A 16,836-nucleotide genomic window follows, 5' to 3' on the forward strand; every position below is an offset into this window, starting at 1 on the left:
TTTGTGAGCAGCAGTTTTTGACTACCAGCAACAACACGGCCTTCGGTATTCAGGTCAGCCTCGACACATAAGACCTCAGGAGTGGGCAAGAATGTCAGACTCCATCAAGATGGTGAGTGGCGATGACACCATAATTCGCATCACCATTCCACTTCTCTGTCTTCTGTAATGCTCGCTGCTCACAATTAAAGAGGATGCATTGCAGGCGGAGCACGATGAGATGGACCAAGGAACCATAGAGGGTGATTCCATACAGCCCAGCCTCATCTCATCCCAATGTGGATTGGGTGACAAGGAGGAAGAGGAGGAGGAAGAACAGGAGCTAGTTTCTTGCGCTATAGACGGTACCACCGGCACAACTGTCATACTGTCTGTTCAGCGTGGATGGCCTGAGAAGAGGGAGGAGGAGAAGGAGGAGGAGGATGAGGAGGAGAGCATGGTCAGTGTTAAATATTAATCACGGATATTCATTTTATTCTTAATTCTGAATTCTGTACAATATATTGCATAAGATTGCATCAGCCATCATGCTAGGGTTTTTAGATGACATGCACTATTTGTGTATTTTTAGTTCAGTGGCATTTGCAGAAGAACAGGTGCTATTGGGGGGGGGGCTATATAACCCAATGTTAGAGACAGGGGGGACGCTCTTGCCATTTCACAAGACACTGGACGACACATAGTGTCATCCTGACACACGTGCTGGACACAGCACCATTCAGGATCCCAGGAAATATGGGTGAATCTCAACTATAAAACTAATTATGGACAAATGGACAATCACTTTGTAACTATTTAACTATTTTATGTAACTATTGCAATCATTCTTTTTAATGGACAATCCAAGAATAAATCGATACATTTTTTATAAGAATATGTCCTCAATGGAAAAAATATACGTAAAGAAGTATTTTTTTACAGTCAGTCATCCTTTTGGTGCGGACATGGAAGTCTTGTCTGTTAGCAGTTTGGCACACATGGCAGAGTTTATGTTACGCTGCATTTCCCTTGACCCTCGCGGGTGACAGTTATTACTGGTTGGTGACACTTTTAACCCCACGCTACAAGGAGAACTTTCTATCTCTTATTCCCGCGGCAGATAGGTCTGCAATAATGGGGCAATACCAGAAGGCCCTTGTTGCGGAATTATTAAAAAAAATCCTATCTGAAAACTATGGCATCAGAGGTCACAGTTCGTTGAACAAGCATGGAGTACAGGCGAGAGACACAAATCCAATCCAACTGAGGCAGGGGAACACTGTCAAAGTTCTGGGACAGATTTCTCAGACCCTACCATCGCACAAGCCCTGATGTGGCGGTAGTCTCAAAAGGAGAGAAAAGTTTGGGAAGATGCTGAAGGAGTACTTTTCTAACCGTACCAACACCCCCCGTGATTCCTCTGTGCCTTAGAATTATTGGGTATCCAAGCTGGACACGTGGCATGAACTGTGGCCTTGGAGGCTCTGGCCTAACCCTTCCACTAGCGTTTTGTCAGAGCAGGTTTTTAGTGCCGCCTGAAGAATTATAACTGATAGGCGCATCCGCCTGTCAACTGAAAATGCTGAAAGGCTGACTCTTATAAAAATGAACAAGGACTGGATTGGGCCAGACTTCTCAACACCACCGAATGATAGCAGCGGGACATAAACTCAAATACAGTGTCTTTTTCGGGGGAGGTCTAACTCTATTCCCATGCACCTCTGTCTTCACGTGCAGACATGGGTATATGCTTCCTGATTTTGTCTATTTGATCTTGTCCTCCTCCTTCTCCTCATCTTCATTCTCCACCACCATATCTACCATATCACCATATCTACTTCTCTTGCAAGGGTCATAGCAGGGCCTCCAAATTTTTGGCAGCCGTTGCATTCACTGCATAGGTAAACAGTATGGGAGACCCACTTCTTAATAATGTGAACTTTTTTTTTATGAGGCCCTCCTTTGTCTCTTGCAAGGGGAATTGGAGTGCCTCCAAATTTTTGGCAGCCATTGCAGTCACTGCATATGAAAGAACAGTATGGGAGACTCGATCCATTCTAATGGGAACATGTCGTTATTGAGGCCCTGCTCTATGTGCTTTTAAAATGGTATTGGGGTTTTCCCAAATTTTGGCAGCACTTGCAGTCACAGCATGGGCATTATCACTGTAGGAGACCCACTCCTTTTAACCCCTTTCCAACCCTTGCCGTATTAGTACGCACATTTGCATACCCCCGGTTCAGTGAGGGCTGCTGCACTGAGCCCTCACTGAACCGAGCACATGTCAGCTGATTCTTACAGCTGACATGTGCCCGCAACAGCAGCGGGTGGAATCGCGATCCACCCACGGCTGTTAACATGTTAAATGCCGCTGTCAATCTCCGACAGCGGCATTTAACGCGCGCTTCCGGGTTGCGCGTCATAAGCCCCGCCCATCGGCGACCCCGTCACGTGATCGCAGGTCACCGATGGGTGGGCATGACAACCCAGGGTCTGCAGCAGACGCCTGTGGTTGTCATGATCTCGTCGCTATGAGCGCCACCTAGTGGTCGGCGCTCATAGCATAGGACCATTTCTGCTGCATGCAGGGGATCTGCTCGTCCCCTGTATGTAGCAGAAACGATCAGACAACTGCTGCTTCTAGTCTCCTATGGAGATTATTGAAGCATGCAGTAAGTGAAAAAAAAATGTTTTTAAAAATATAAAAAAAATAAAAAAAATATAAAAGTTTAAATCACCCCCCTTTCGCCCCATTCAAAATAAAATATATATATAAAAAAAAAACACATACACATATTTGGTATCGCCGCGTTCAGAATCGCCCCATCTAACAATATGAAAAAAGAATTAATCCGATCGGTAAACGGTGTAACGAGAAAAAAATTCTAAACGCCAGAATTACGATTTTTGGTCACCGCAAAATTGCTATAAAATGCAATAACGGGCGATCAAAACATCGGATCTACCCAAATATGTTATCAATAAAAACGACAGCCCGGCGCGCAAAAAATAAACCCTCACCCAGCCCCAGATCACGAAAAATGGAGACGCTACAGGTCTCGGAAAATGGCACTATTTTTTTTTAGTTTTTTTCACCAAATTTTGGATTTTTTTTCCACCACTTAAATATAAAATAACCTATACATGTTTGGTGTCTACGAACTCATAGTGACCTGGAGAATAAGAATGGCAGGTCAGCTTTAGCATTCAGTGAACGTAGTAAAAAAAATAAATAAAAAACAACTGAGGTATTGCACTTTTTTTGCAATTTTACCGCACTTGGAATTTTTTTCCCATTTTCCCGTACAGGATATGGTAAAACTAGTAATGGCGTTGAAAAGTACAACTTGTCCCACAAAAAATAAGCCCTCACACAGCCATATTGTCCAAAAAATAAAAACGCTATGGCTCTGGGAACAAGGGGAGCAAAAAACGAAAAAGCAAAAACGACAAAACCCAAGGTTGCGAAGGGGTTAAACGTGAATATTTTTTTTACTGAGACCCTCCTGTATGTCTCTTCAAAGGGGTATTGGGGTGCATGCAAATTTTTGGCAGCCCTTGCAGTCATTGCAAAAGCAAAGCAGTATAGGAGACCCACTCGTTAATAATGGGAACAACAAAACATAGCCGGCTGATGGCTATCTAACGATAGAGAGGGCTGACTGCTGGCCCTTTAAGAATAGTAAGGGCTGCCTGATGACCCTATAAAAATAGGCTTTGTGACTGTCAGAGTCCCTCCTTTATAAATGAAACAGGATGTGTCTGATGATGTCTCACACACCACATGGGCAGATAAGGTAGTAAAATAACATTTATTGGTAAATGTATTTTTCACCATTGAAAGCAGTGCAAAAATGCATCAAAAACGCTACGTGTGAACATAGCCCAAGGTGTGTGTAACGGGGTCGGGTGGTGGAACCTCTGTGCCTTGGAACAAGGAGGGACCCCGAGGGGCAGGTGTTAGTCTGGGGACGACCTTGTAATTGAGCAGGTGGCTCCCACGAGTCAGATAGCGGGGACTGACTGGTGTAGTGGGTGGACACAACAGGAGGGTAGCAGTCTCTGGGTGAGCAGGCAGATGGTCACGACAAGTGACGGCAGAACGGGTAAGAGTCTCTTGGCAGGCAGGCAGGTGGTCACGGCAAGTGACGGCAGAGCAGGTAAGAGTCTCTTGGCAGGCAGGCAGGTGGTCACAGCAAGTGACGGCAGAGCAGGTAAGAGTCTCTTGGCTGGCAGGCAGGTGGTCACGGGAAGTGACGGCAGAACAGGTAAGAGTCTCTCGGCAGGCAGGCAGGTGGTCACGGAAAGTGACGGCAGAGCAGGTAAGAGTCTCTTGGCTGGCAGGCAGGTGGTCACGGAAAGTGACAGCAGAGCCTCCAGGTAGGCTAGCAGGCGGGTAGCAGGTGAGCGCTCCCAGGTGAGCGGGCTAGCAAGTACGGCAGTTAGCAGGCAGGTAACTGGCAGGTGCTTCCTGGTCCGTAGGTGGACTTGCCCATATACAGACTGGTGGATGCTTGAGACCGACTATCGGGCTGAAGAGCAGACAAGCAGGCAGACTGGACTGGTAGTCAGGCTGGCAACGGGACCTGAGGGCTGAAGCAGAGGTGAGTATGCTTTGCAACAACTTTGCTCGGGCACCTCCATTTTGGAGGAGGTGCCTTATATATGGGAGGTCCTCTGGCTATTGACCAGGGACTCCTTAGAACGGTGCGCGCGGTCCCTTTAAGAGAGGGGGAGCGCGCGCATGCCCTAAGCACAGTGCCCGGGAAGGAGCGCGCGCCGGCAGCAGCGAGGGAAGGAGCGCTGGAGGACGCTGCGCCCGGAACAGGAAGGTGAGAGGGACGGCGTCTCTGCCTAGCAGGGGGCAGAGACGCCGATGCTACAGTGTGGAGGATCATTTTTGTTTTTTGTTATTTATTTTGCCTTATATGCAATTCATTACCATGGAAAAAATGTTCCTTAACATTTTTCCCAGCAAAATCCATTGTTGACAGCAGTGATCTGGGAGTCAGAGATGCTTCCCCATGCTGTTCCCATGTCATTTTAGCACTGTTCGTTCCCATCGATTTGGGCAATTTTTAGGCTCTCTGCAGACGGCTGGGGGGAGGGGCTCTGGAAAAATGCTTAAGTTTCCCATATATTTATATTGGGCTCGTTGCTAGGACCAAGCACTCGAGCATTTCAATCTGCTCGACTAGAGCAACAAGTACCTGAGAATTTTAGTGCTCTCCCATCACTACTTACTTGGAATGCAAGCACATTTATGCAGCCATCCACATACCCACCCACAGGCCGCAATACTAAATTGCCACATTTCTGGACTGCTTGCCTTGAAATGTTGCCTTTTAGTCTCATGGAGGCAGAAGCTTTCCACAACCTCATGGCGTCGGCTGGGGACCAAGAAGGGAGCCATTATTTCTCCAGGTGTCGTCCCCACCTTACACAAGCATGGGTTTCAGAACATTACCAGTGTCCTCCCCAGTGCACTTAGTGGGAAGGACTGCCTAACCACAAACATCTCACTGACGCATTCCACTGGGTTAATATTGTGGAATCTGGGACCCAGTTGGACGCTGAGACGGAACACATCCGGGATTGCGGGCCCTGGGTCAATCAAGTTTCAACACAATGTTCAGAAGGCAGAGAGCAGCAGTGGTCGGTCTCCGAGACAATGGGCAAATTATTCATGATGAGACCATCCATCTCCTTAGCTATCTGTTACTTGCGAGTGAAAGAATGCAACCAGCCACCCACCCACACACAGGCCGGAATACTAAACTGTCCCATTTCTGGACTGCTTGCCTTTAAATGTTGCCTTTTAGGCCCGTGGAGGTGGAAGCTTTCCACAACCTCATGGCGACGGCCGGGGCTCCATACTCTGTCCACAGCAGCCACTATTTTTCTCGGTGTCGTCCCTGCATTACACAATCATGGGTCACAGAACATTACCCGTGCCCTCCGCAGGGCAGTTAGTGGGGAGGACCGCCTAACCACAAAAATGAGGACAAGTGAATGTGGCCAGGGACAATGCATCTCACTGACACATTTCACTGGGTTAATATTGTGGAAGCAGGAACCCAGTGGGACCCTGGGACAGAATAAGTCCTTCCTATTTCGAGGATTGCGGGTCCTGGGTCAATCAGGGTTGCCCCCACATTCTACAGCTCCTGAACCACCACCTCCTCCTCTTCAGCTTCCATCTCCAACACTTGATTCATTTTTTTCAGGAGACATTTCAGATTATGTACTTTGTGAGTGCCAATAACAATAAGCAGGACTGAATGCTTAGGCGACAAACTGAACACCATTGCAGAGTTGTTGAAAGCTGTATCAGAGAACCTGATGTTGGCTCTGAAGCTAGGCAAGCTCGCACACGTATCATGCCTGGCCCATGTACTCAACTTAGTGGTTCAGTGTCTTCTCAACACTTACTCGGATCTGCCAGAGTGGCTTGTGAAAGTACGCCGCGTGTGTGCCCATTTCAGAAAATCAGTTGCAGCTTCCGCTGCCCTGGCTGGGCTTCAGCAGCGTTTGTAGCTTCCAGCTCACCGACTGGTGTGCGATGTGACCACGCATTGGAAATCAACATTGCAGATGTTTGGAATGATTTTGAGCAGCAGAGAGCAGTTGTTGAATACCAGCTTCAACACGCCTGTCGGCAGTCAGGTCAGCATCAGCACATAAGAGCTGATGAGTGGGCATGGATGTCTGACATCTGTGCCGTCCTCCAAAACTTTGAGGACTCAACCAAGATGGTGAGCAGCGATGACGCCATAATTAGCATCATCATCCCGCTTCTCTGTCAACTGAAACGTTCGCTGCTCACAATTAAAGAGGAGGCATTGCAGGCGGAGCAAGGAACTATATAGGATGATGCTATTCAGCCTAGCCTCATCTCATCTCAATGCGGATTGGGTTATAATAGGGAGTAGGAGGAAGAGAACATGGACAGTCATCCTCTTGATGAGTATAGGGAATTCTTGGCTGTTGGCAGTCTGGCACACATGGCTGACTTTATGTTCAGCTGCCTTTACCATGACTAACGCGTTGAATGCGTTTTGAGCATTACAGAAAACTGGCACGGCATGAGATAATTTTTGGAGACGGAGGTGTGAGGTTCTGATTAAGGACAATGTCAATCTTAGATCAGTTGCAGAAAGGAGTGCATTGGAGGAGTGATACACAAAAATGACGGATGTGATATAGGGCAGTGCAGAACTGTGGACAGCTTGGTGGGTGAGAGAGATGAGTTTGTATTGTATTCTGTAGTGATTGTTTGACCTAACCAGTGCAATAACTGGCACAGGGTAGAGGCGTCGATGAAGCGGCTTGATAGAAATATGATCCTGGCTGCTGCATTCACAAGGAATTGTAGAGGAGACAGTTTGTTTAGAGGGAGACTGATTAGAAGAGAGTTGCAATAGTGAATAAGAGCGACGGTAAGAGTTTTAGCATCATCAAAGGTGAGAAAAGGCCGAATTCTGGAGATATTTTTAAGGTGCAGGTGATATAAGCGAGTGAGTGAGTTTCCACTTTGAATAAAGGAAAGCTGTGTGTCAAATATGACTCCAAGACTTCAAGCATGCCAAGTGGGAGTTACGGTGGCACCACCTAAAGGAAATTGCAAAGTCAGGTATAGGTAGGTTAGTGAAAGTCAGATATAGTTAGGTTAGTAAAAGTTAGGTAAAGGAAAGGTAGGTTAGTAACAGTCAGATATAGTTAGATTAGTAAAAGTCAGGTATAGGCAGGTTAGTAGAGGGAGGAAACCGAAGGAGTTCATTTTTGAAGATATTAAGTCAAACTCTTTTTGAAGAATTATAACCCAAAAAAAATTCCCATTCCCATCTGACAACGCTGGCGTCAGAGGTCACAGACAGTTCATTGGACAACCAAGTTGTACAAGCGAGGGAGACACAAACCAAATGTGGCAGAGGCAGGGGAACGCTGTCAAAGGTCTGGGGCAGTTTTCTCAGACCCTTCAAGTGCCCAGGCCCTGATACACAGGGTACTCTGACAAGGAGGGAAAAGTTTTGGAATATGCTGAAGGAATACCATGGCGACCGTACCACAGTCTTCCATGATTCCTCTCTGTGCCTTACAACTGTTGGGTATCCAAGCTGGACACGTGGCATGAACTGTCTCTCTACGACTCAGAGGTCCTGGCCGCTAGCGTTTTGTCAGAGATGGTTTTTAGTGCCACTGGGGGCATTATAACTGGTATAATTGATAGGCACATCTGCCTGTCAACTGAAAATGCTGACAGGCTAACTTATCAAAATGAATAAGGGCTGGATTGGGCCAGACTTCTCAACACTACCAGATGATAGCATCGAACATAAATTCAAATCCAGTGGTTATCTTTTTTGGGGTCTATTCCCATGCACCCCTTCACACCCAGATATGGGTATGTGACTCGCCCCCTGGGCCGTGAGGCACGCGGATCCGGGCGATAGGGGAACGATGGGGGTAGTAGTGGTGGCGGCCCGGTCCCGCGGCTCAGGGTGGTCAGGCCAATGGTAGTCTGCTATGCGCTCCAAGTAATGTCCGACTACGCCACCCGTGGATTGCGGTTATTAGGAACCGCCGCTGCAAGGCAGTCCGCTGGGGCTGATGATGGGTGCAGCTGAGGTGATGTGACTCCCCACGGGAAGAGTGCAGCCCCAGGGCAGTGTAGTGGATGTTGGGAGTGATGGTAGTGCGGGTCCCGGTGCTGATAGTGCTGGAGGCGCGAAGGAGCACACAGACAACAAGTTACAGTCCAGGGTCTTTACTCACAGTTCGTTTGTTCCAGGTCACTTCGGCCAGCAGTGACCGCCCGAACCGTGCTGCGTCCACCAGGTGAGGGGCTCGGTCAACTCCCAGGCAGTTCAGGAGCATGGCACAGGACCCCCTTTTATCCTTTCTCTGGCCTGCCTCACCAGTGACCCACTTTTGTCCAGCTGCCGCGGACCTGTGCGGTTAAACGTGGGCCCCGTCCTCCGCTGTCCTATATGGTGCCTTCCTAGCAGGTTTGATGAGGTGTCGCACCAATATATGATCACGACGACCGGTCTTTGGCTGAGGGTTGTTTCTCCTCCACCAACTTGGGATCCGGTACCCTTAATCTGCCTGACCCTGCACCCTGGATTCTCGTGGGTTCTTAGGGTCCCTTCCACCTTCTTGTTCCTGAGCCCTTCTGTTTCTCTGTCTCTCCTTCTTTGCAGTTCCTTTCTGTTTCTGTTCCTTTCTCTTGGAGCTGAGATGAGCCAGAATCTCAGCTCCCGTTCACCTCCTCCTCGGCTTCTTCTCCAGGCCCACTTCTCCTTCTCCTCTCAGGCCCCGGCCTCTTCCCTAGGCCTGCCTCTGGAGCAGCACTCAGCCTGAGTTGCTGCTCCCTGTCTTCTCCTCTCCACAGAACGAACCTAGATCTAAGATGGTGCCCACCTTTTAAACCTCCCTCTAGCCATGAGCCCAGGTGACCAGCAACCAATGGGCTCCTTCCTACGCTCAGGAACCGCCCCCTATCTGCCCCTACAGCACTGGGTGTTCCACCCCTCCCTCCCCACTCCAGCAGGGACATGGTCGGTCGTGCCTGCACTTATGTCTAGTGGGAGCACCGTTGAGCTGTCCCTCTGAAATGGGGTGTGTGTGCTGTATGCAGCTAACTGAGCCCTGGTCCATACTCCATCCTTACCTGGGAGTGGAATATCACACCTCCGGTCTGAGGTGCAATACCCCTGTAGCGGCCGAACCCTCGGGGCGCTACATATGCACTTCAGGAATTGTTCTATTTTATGTCGCTCTCCTCCTTCTCCTCATCCTCCACCACCACCATATCACCAGGGTGACCATCATGCCATGCCCACATAATTTTTTAAAGGGTGTTTCTGATTAGAGACAAGCGAATATTTCAATATTCGTTTTGGATTACGATCTCTGTTTTTGCAATATTCGCCAATGTAATTGTCAAATATTCGCAGAACATTGCCAAACACCATTGGATTCAATGGAGGCCAAAACCAAAAGCATACACAACACCTTAAACGGGATCAAAAGCTAACAAAACACATCAATTTAGGAGCAGACACCAAGAAAGTGACATCAATTGACCCAGAGTACAAGTAGTATAATTATTACTTATTATTATAGCGCCATTTATTCCATGGCGCTTTACATGTGAAAAGAGGTCGCCAACTGGTACAAGAGGAGAGAGGACCCTGCCCATGAGGGCGTACAAACAGTCTATAAGAGATGGGTGAGGATACAGTAGGTGAGGGAACAGCTGGTCGAGCAGTGAGGGATATTGCAGGTAGGTCTTCAGCTTCCTTTTAAAGGTTTCAACCGTAGGCTTGAGTCTGATATGTTGGGGTACAGAGTTCAAGAGTAGGGGGGATGCATGGGAGAAATCTTTTATGGGAAGAGGAGAAAAGACGGGAGTAGAGAAGGAGATCTTGTGAGGATCGGAGGTTGCGTGCAGGTATGTACCCGGAGACTAGGTCACAGATATATGGAGGAGACAGGTTGTTAATGGCTGTGCATGCCATAGTTAGGATTTTGAACTGGAGTCTCTGGGCAATGAAGAGCCAGTGAATACATTGCTGGAGCCAGTCCACAGTAAAAAAGCAGCCATAGAGTATCTGTGAACCTTCCCACAGACTTTTCTTAGCCAGGGCTGCTTCATGGCAGGGTTGGACGGGCCCACCAGAGAACCGGAGACTCCTCCGGTGGGCCTTGGCTTCTCCTTCAGAAGCGTTCATAGTGCAAACCTTGCTAGTTTCTCTAGCATGTTAGACTGGAAATTACGTAAGGGAATATATCGGAAGAGATTAGTTCAGAGATGTACTGAGGAGAAGGTTATGGATGGATTTGCAGGTCAGTTTTAGTAGTTTGAACTGGATACGCTGGGCAATTGGGAAACAGTGAAGGGATCCTGTAGATTGCAATCTTATAGATTGCTGGAGGAAGTTCACAGTAAAAAAGCAGCCATAGAGTGTCCGGGAACCTACACACAGAAAGGGCTGCTTCGCTGCAGGGTTGGATGGCCCACCAGAGAACTAAAGACTCCTCCGGCGGGCCCTGGCTTCTTCAGGAGAGTTCATAGTGCAAATCTTGCAGGTCATGATAATGATAGAGGCCACCATCTCCTTAGCTTGCTGCTGGCATTTTTCTGTGGGAATCAGCTTGGCTCCTACCAGCCTGGAGTATTTCCAATGAACTATGGCATGACACCATGATATTAGCAGTGGCCCCAGTGCCAGCAGCGAAGCAATCCACAATTTCCTTCTCAGGAATTTTATTTGTTAGACGGAGTGGCTGCCCAAATGCATTAGTTTCTCACAAAAGAGCTGATGATACTGAGTGGCAAGTTTCTCCAGCATGTTAGATATCAGAGGGAGAACAGAGAGAGCAGCACAGTGGGTCTGTGGTTAGCACTGAAGCCTTGCAGTGCTGGGGTCCTGGGTTCAAATCCCAGCAAGGACAACATCTGCAAGGATTTTATGTGTTCTCACCCTCAGTAAAAAAAGCAGCCATAGAGTGTCCAGGAACCTTCACACAGACCTTTTCTTAGCCAGGGCTGCTTTTCGGCAGTGTTGCACGGGCCCACCAGAGAATCCTTCAGTGAACCCTGGCTTCTCCATCAGTAAAGTTCATAGCGCAAACTTTGCAGATGGGGCTTTTGAGCGGGGGAGAAAGGAGGGCCCTCAGAATCAAATCCTCTGGTGGGCCCACTGTTCTTCAGTCTGACATTGCTTCTCAGTGAGAGTTGTACTTCACCACAGCCATATTCTTTAGCTCGGTGAAAAAAATGGCATAGAGGGAAACTGTAACTACTCCGGTTGTCATTTCTCCACCACCAGGTTCCGGCCATTGCCACACACGACCATGCCTGGCTACATGTTCAGCGGTGAGAGCCACAGATCAGGCTACTGTGTTACAGCTTTCAACAACTCTGCAGCGGTGTGCGCTTTGTCACCTAAGCATTAAGCATATTATCTTCAGCACAGCCTGTTGCCGCTTGGCTGAGACAGTGCTGCAGTGCTTCCAGCTTGTGACTGATGTTTTGATTTTGGAGATGGAGGTCGAACAGTAGGAGGAGAAGGAGGAGGTGCAGGAGCTGAAAAATGTGATTACATTGGCAAGTCTGGTTTTTATACTAAAGTAAGATCCTACTGTGTTTTTATTTATTTAATTTTTTTACTTCTCTTCAAATGTGTATTGGAGTGTGTCCTAATTTTTGGCAGCCCTTGAAATTGCTGCATATGCAATAACAATATAGGAGACCCACTCCTTAAAAAAGGGAAGGACAATTCAAATAGATTCTATATTCTAGAATATTAACTGTCTTATCTGAAATTTGTTTACGGGTGAGGCATCGCAGTATCCCTAGCGCATTACACCGATCCAGCCAGGTATTATTGCCTTATATTGCATACTGCTGGTGCTGGCAAAAAATATTTTAAATCTATTATATTCCCTAACGATAACACTGTTAGATGCATTTACAATAGGGACAGGTGCTGCTAGGTGATGTCATCAGCTCCAGATGAGTGTTCATTCTGGTCGCATAAATGTCTTCAAGAGTTCGTAACTTTTTTTTTAGTATTTCTTTGGCCATATATGCAAGTAATTACCCTGGAAAGCATGTTTCTTAATATTTTTTCCGCTTGTTTTTTGTATGTTTTTTTTTGTCAGCTCGTAAAAGTGGCTTAATACTCTGACAACATTGTTCACAGATATGCTATTTGTCAGCGACCAACTGTGAATAGGTTTGAACCAACAACTGCAATACTTTAAATGGAGTGAAAAAAATTTTACATGCTCACAAAAATTGCTGGATTATTAGGGTAGTCATATGGGATCACATCTGATGGCCATGGTTTCAGGCAGTCACCTAATAGTATGGTATTTGTCAGCAACCAAGTGTCAAATGGTTCAACAAACAGCTGTCTAACTTGAAATGGAGTGGAATATTTGGCACGCTCAACAAAATTTATGTATTATTATGACTGTCATATGGGATATTGTCTGAAGGCCACAGTTTCAGGCAGTCGCCTAATAGTATGGTATTTGTCAGCGACCAAGTGTCAATTGGTTCAACAAAACACAGATATCTAATTTTAAATGGAGTGGAATATTTGGAACGCTCCACAAAATGTCTATTATTACTGCAGTCATATGGGATCACGTCTGATGGCCACGGTTTCAGGCAGTCGCCTAATAGTATGGTATTTGTCAGCAACCAAATGTCATTTGGTTCAACAAAACACAGCTGTCTGACTTTAAATTCAGTGCAATATTTGGCACTTTCCACAAAATTTCTGTATTATTACATCAGTCATATGGATCACGTCAGATCATTGAAAAAGTTTCTCTGCTTCCACAATACAGTAATGCGAATAAAATAAAAAAATTGGCTGTATTCTGCTAACAAGCAAATGGAGCAGTAAAATGGTGTGCTCTGAATTGCTTTTGAAGCAAATTATCAGGATTAAGATAAAAAAAGTAATTAGCCCTGGTCCCTGATATTGGGGGCTGTCTACAGATGTCTGTAACAGCAGGAGCAGACAGAACTTACAATGGACCCTCTTGTGCTGTATACACTGCCACAGTCCATGCCTGCCTGCCTGTCTAACTCCTGCTATCACCACTGAATATATGCAGCTGGATTAGTCCTCAGAAGGTTTGTTAGTTCAGATGGATATATATATACGGTATATACTCCTGTAGTACCACTACCTATATTCAACTATTACACTGACAATTCTGTCCCTCACACAGCAGCACCTCTCCCTACTCTGCCTGTTTCTGGCATAGACTGTGATGAGCCTAGCATCACCAGGTCTTATATAGACCCAATGAAGCCATGCGACCAGCCAATCACTGTAATGCCCACAACCAACATGGCTACGGCATTGCAGTGAGTGGCAGGCAATTCCTGAATGTTCATTGGCTTTCTAAAGAGCGCCAAACATCCAGGGAGGGTACCCAAGCTCCTGCCTGAGCAACCCGGAAATATTCGCTGAGCATGTCGACCAGTGCGATGCTCGGGTGAGTACAGAGCAGTGGCGAGCACACTCGCTCATCACTACATGTCAGCGTTTCTTAGCCCAATTTACAAATGATCTACAGTATATCTTGGAAGAAGTTAAACAAGGACTGTATGACTATGGAAGTGAGCCAACATGCTAATTATAGCAACTTTATTATGTTCCAGTTACAGTACATTTATTTAAAAACATTTTTACTTTAATATTCTTACATGAATTTTGTGTTGATGAGTTGTGGCACAAGAAACTGTCGGTCATTTCACCAAATACAATGTGCATTATAGGAAGGCAGATCCCATTGCAGAGTGCACCAAGTGACCCAATGATCATATAGAGCACATCTAGCCCATCTGCATAGCGAAACTGAAAAAAAAAAGAATCAGATATAAAGGAAAATAAAATACAAGTTTATCACGTCAAGAATAAACAAAGCTTGCATGTCAGACTTGTAAAATGTGAAGATTTATTGGAATTATAGACTCTGCTACAATAATTTGGTAGTTTTACTAATGCCCTGAAATGTTATTTCCGCCATATAAAGCTATGACTTATCACTAGGATTTAGTGCTATTTTTCCTTCAAGTATCTATACCCAGGCAATGGTGGAGATTAGAGTACCAGCTAATATGTATCCCACAAATGGAATCTAACAAGGTAGTTAAAGCAGAGTATCAATATACTAGATGTTGGCCCGATTCATGATTTAGTACAATCAGTAAATAAATGATTATATAATATATAATAGAGTGACACTCCATTGTTCAAAGATCATATAACAAAAATCCAAGATGTATAGTTATAGAAATAGTGAGATAGAGTGACACTAAATAACTTATACAGTCAGTATCCTATATGAAGACAAACTCCCTATCAGGGTATGGTATAAAGGACACTAAATGGCAGGATATACATAGATGAGTAATAGATACGTAATAAATTGTATAATCAGAACTGGAATGTGATGCCAGGGTCCCCCTGGGTAATGGTGGAGGTGGGAGTACCAGCTAATATGTATCCCCCAAAAGGAATCTAACAAAGTAGATAAAACAGATTATAAATATGTACTAATAGAGAGCTCACCCACCAAACACCCAACGCACGTTTCACAAATGCTTCGTCAGGGGTCTGTGAGCTCTGTATTACTATCTAATATATATAATCGTCTTATTCCGTCTGTCTGTCCAGGAAATCCCGCGTCGCTGATTGGTCCGGCCACAGCAGAAAAAGAAGGCGGCGGTTAGCGGCTCATCTGCTGCACGGAGGTCAGCGGCGATGTAGCCGGGAGATCACCGGCGCTAGCGATTTTGGCGCCAAATTTAAACACTGCTTTGTTGATTGGTTGCGGTCGCTAGCCGCGACCAATCAGCGATATTGGCAGTTCACATCTAAGCAACAGCTCTGGAAGGGTATTCTTCTATTTAAAACAATTAAAGCAGAAACCATCCAAAACCTGACAAATTCAATGGACGAGAGAGTTCAGAAGCTCCTTTCGAACAAGGGGTCCTATGTGCAAATGTAACATCACCTAGAATAAAGTTTTGAGTTGAAAACTGTTTGATTTCAGTTTGTAATAACCTGCTAATGCTTATAATTTCAAAAATGACCATTTTTTTGTTCTTTATTAAAATGAAAAGTTTGAAAACTCTGCTGTGCATAATAATTTGGAACATGCATTTTGAGTGCAGTTTGAGTTTTTTATTTTTTAAAAAATATACTGTTATCATAGGCAGTTTGTACAAAAACCTTTCAATTGTACTCTAATAATTATTTGACTGGAAAATTACAATGACTGCAATTCATATAGGTAATTTGGGAAAATCTGAGAAAATATTATTTGCATAATAATTTGGAACACAGTGTATAAATTCTACTGTAACTATTTATAAGATCTACTTTGATTTTCACACAAGTGGCAGATTTATGCTCCCACTATTGCCTTGGTATAGATACTTTATGATTTCATTTTATTCATTTGTATATACTGACCATGTCTCTTTTTGTTTTATTATTTTGGTTCCCACAGTGGCTCACCCACCAATTTGTCATTTTTTTGTATGATGGGATTTTGTACAAGTCCTTTTTAAAATTTTGTACTTAGTAAAGTTTACCTTTATAAATTAATTATTGTCATGATCTCAGTCCTGGCACATATTTTGTTTCAGATTTTTTAATATTAAATGAGTAGATTGATCCATATCCGACATGGATCAACTTTGAGTCAACTTTCCTGTAATTCTCAAGTCTTCCCGAATTCAAACTATTTGCAATTTGATTTGTGATTATCCCCCCAAAAAATAGCCAATTAACTCATTGCTGTGTTCAAGCTATAGATCTTAACAGCTCATTTACATCTTAAGCAAAACGTAGATTTCTCCAGAAACACATTGAATCGCAGATAACAAAATATCATTGTAGTCAATCTTGTATGACCTGCTAAGGGAGAGAGAGTAATGAGGAGCAGCTGCAAAATCAAACAGAATAAGGTTAAGTTAAGATGTAGCATTTTTTGAAGCGTTTTTGCGGCGTTTTTCTGGCTGCGAAAACACTGCGAAAACACTTGTTAATCGGTCTGCCATGCACAGCAATACAAATATGGATGTGCTGTGCACATGATGCATTAATTAACGTGCCAAATTCGCATTGCGTTTCAAAATGCAGCACGGCCATTTCTAGTGCGACGCCGCCGCGAATTCATGGCCATTGAGTTACATTGAAACGCAGCAAACCCGGAGGTAAATGTGGATTTGCTGCGCTTCAATTAAATTCAATAGCCTAGAATTTGTGGCGCAAATGTGGTGCGTGTAGTTCTACAACTCCTCTCATCCCGACC

The 16,836-nt window shown here is 45.3% G+C and overlaps 1 protein-coding gene across 5 annotated transcripts in view; it reads right to left on the minus strand.

Moving 5' to 3' along the window:
• Positions 1 to 16,836, minus strand: part of LOC141265124 (ATP-binding cassette sub-family B member 5-like) — a 476,628-nt gene that overhangs the window by 186,817 nt on the left and 272,975 nt on the right. For all 5 annotated transcript variants that reach the window (XM_073677800.1, XM_073677797.1, XM_073677796.1 and 2 more), the window contains one exon: positions 14,219 to 14,369. In XM_073677800.1, coding sequence (XP_073533901.1) covers positions 14,219 to 14,369 — 151 coding nt within the window. The remainder of the gene's footprint in view (positions 1 to 14,218; positions 14,370 to 16,836) is intronic.

Source organism: Phyllobates terribilis, unplaced genomic scaffold, assembly GCF_046119375.1.
Source record: "Phyllobates terribilis strain yellow unplaced genomic scaffold, ASM4611937v1 Scaffold_4__5_contigs__length_816908805, whole genome shotgun sequence".
Taxonomy (NCBI): domain Eukaryota; kingdom Metazoa; phylum Chordata; class Amphibia; order Anura; family Dendrobatidae; genus Phyllobates; species Phyllobates terribilis.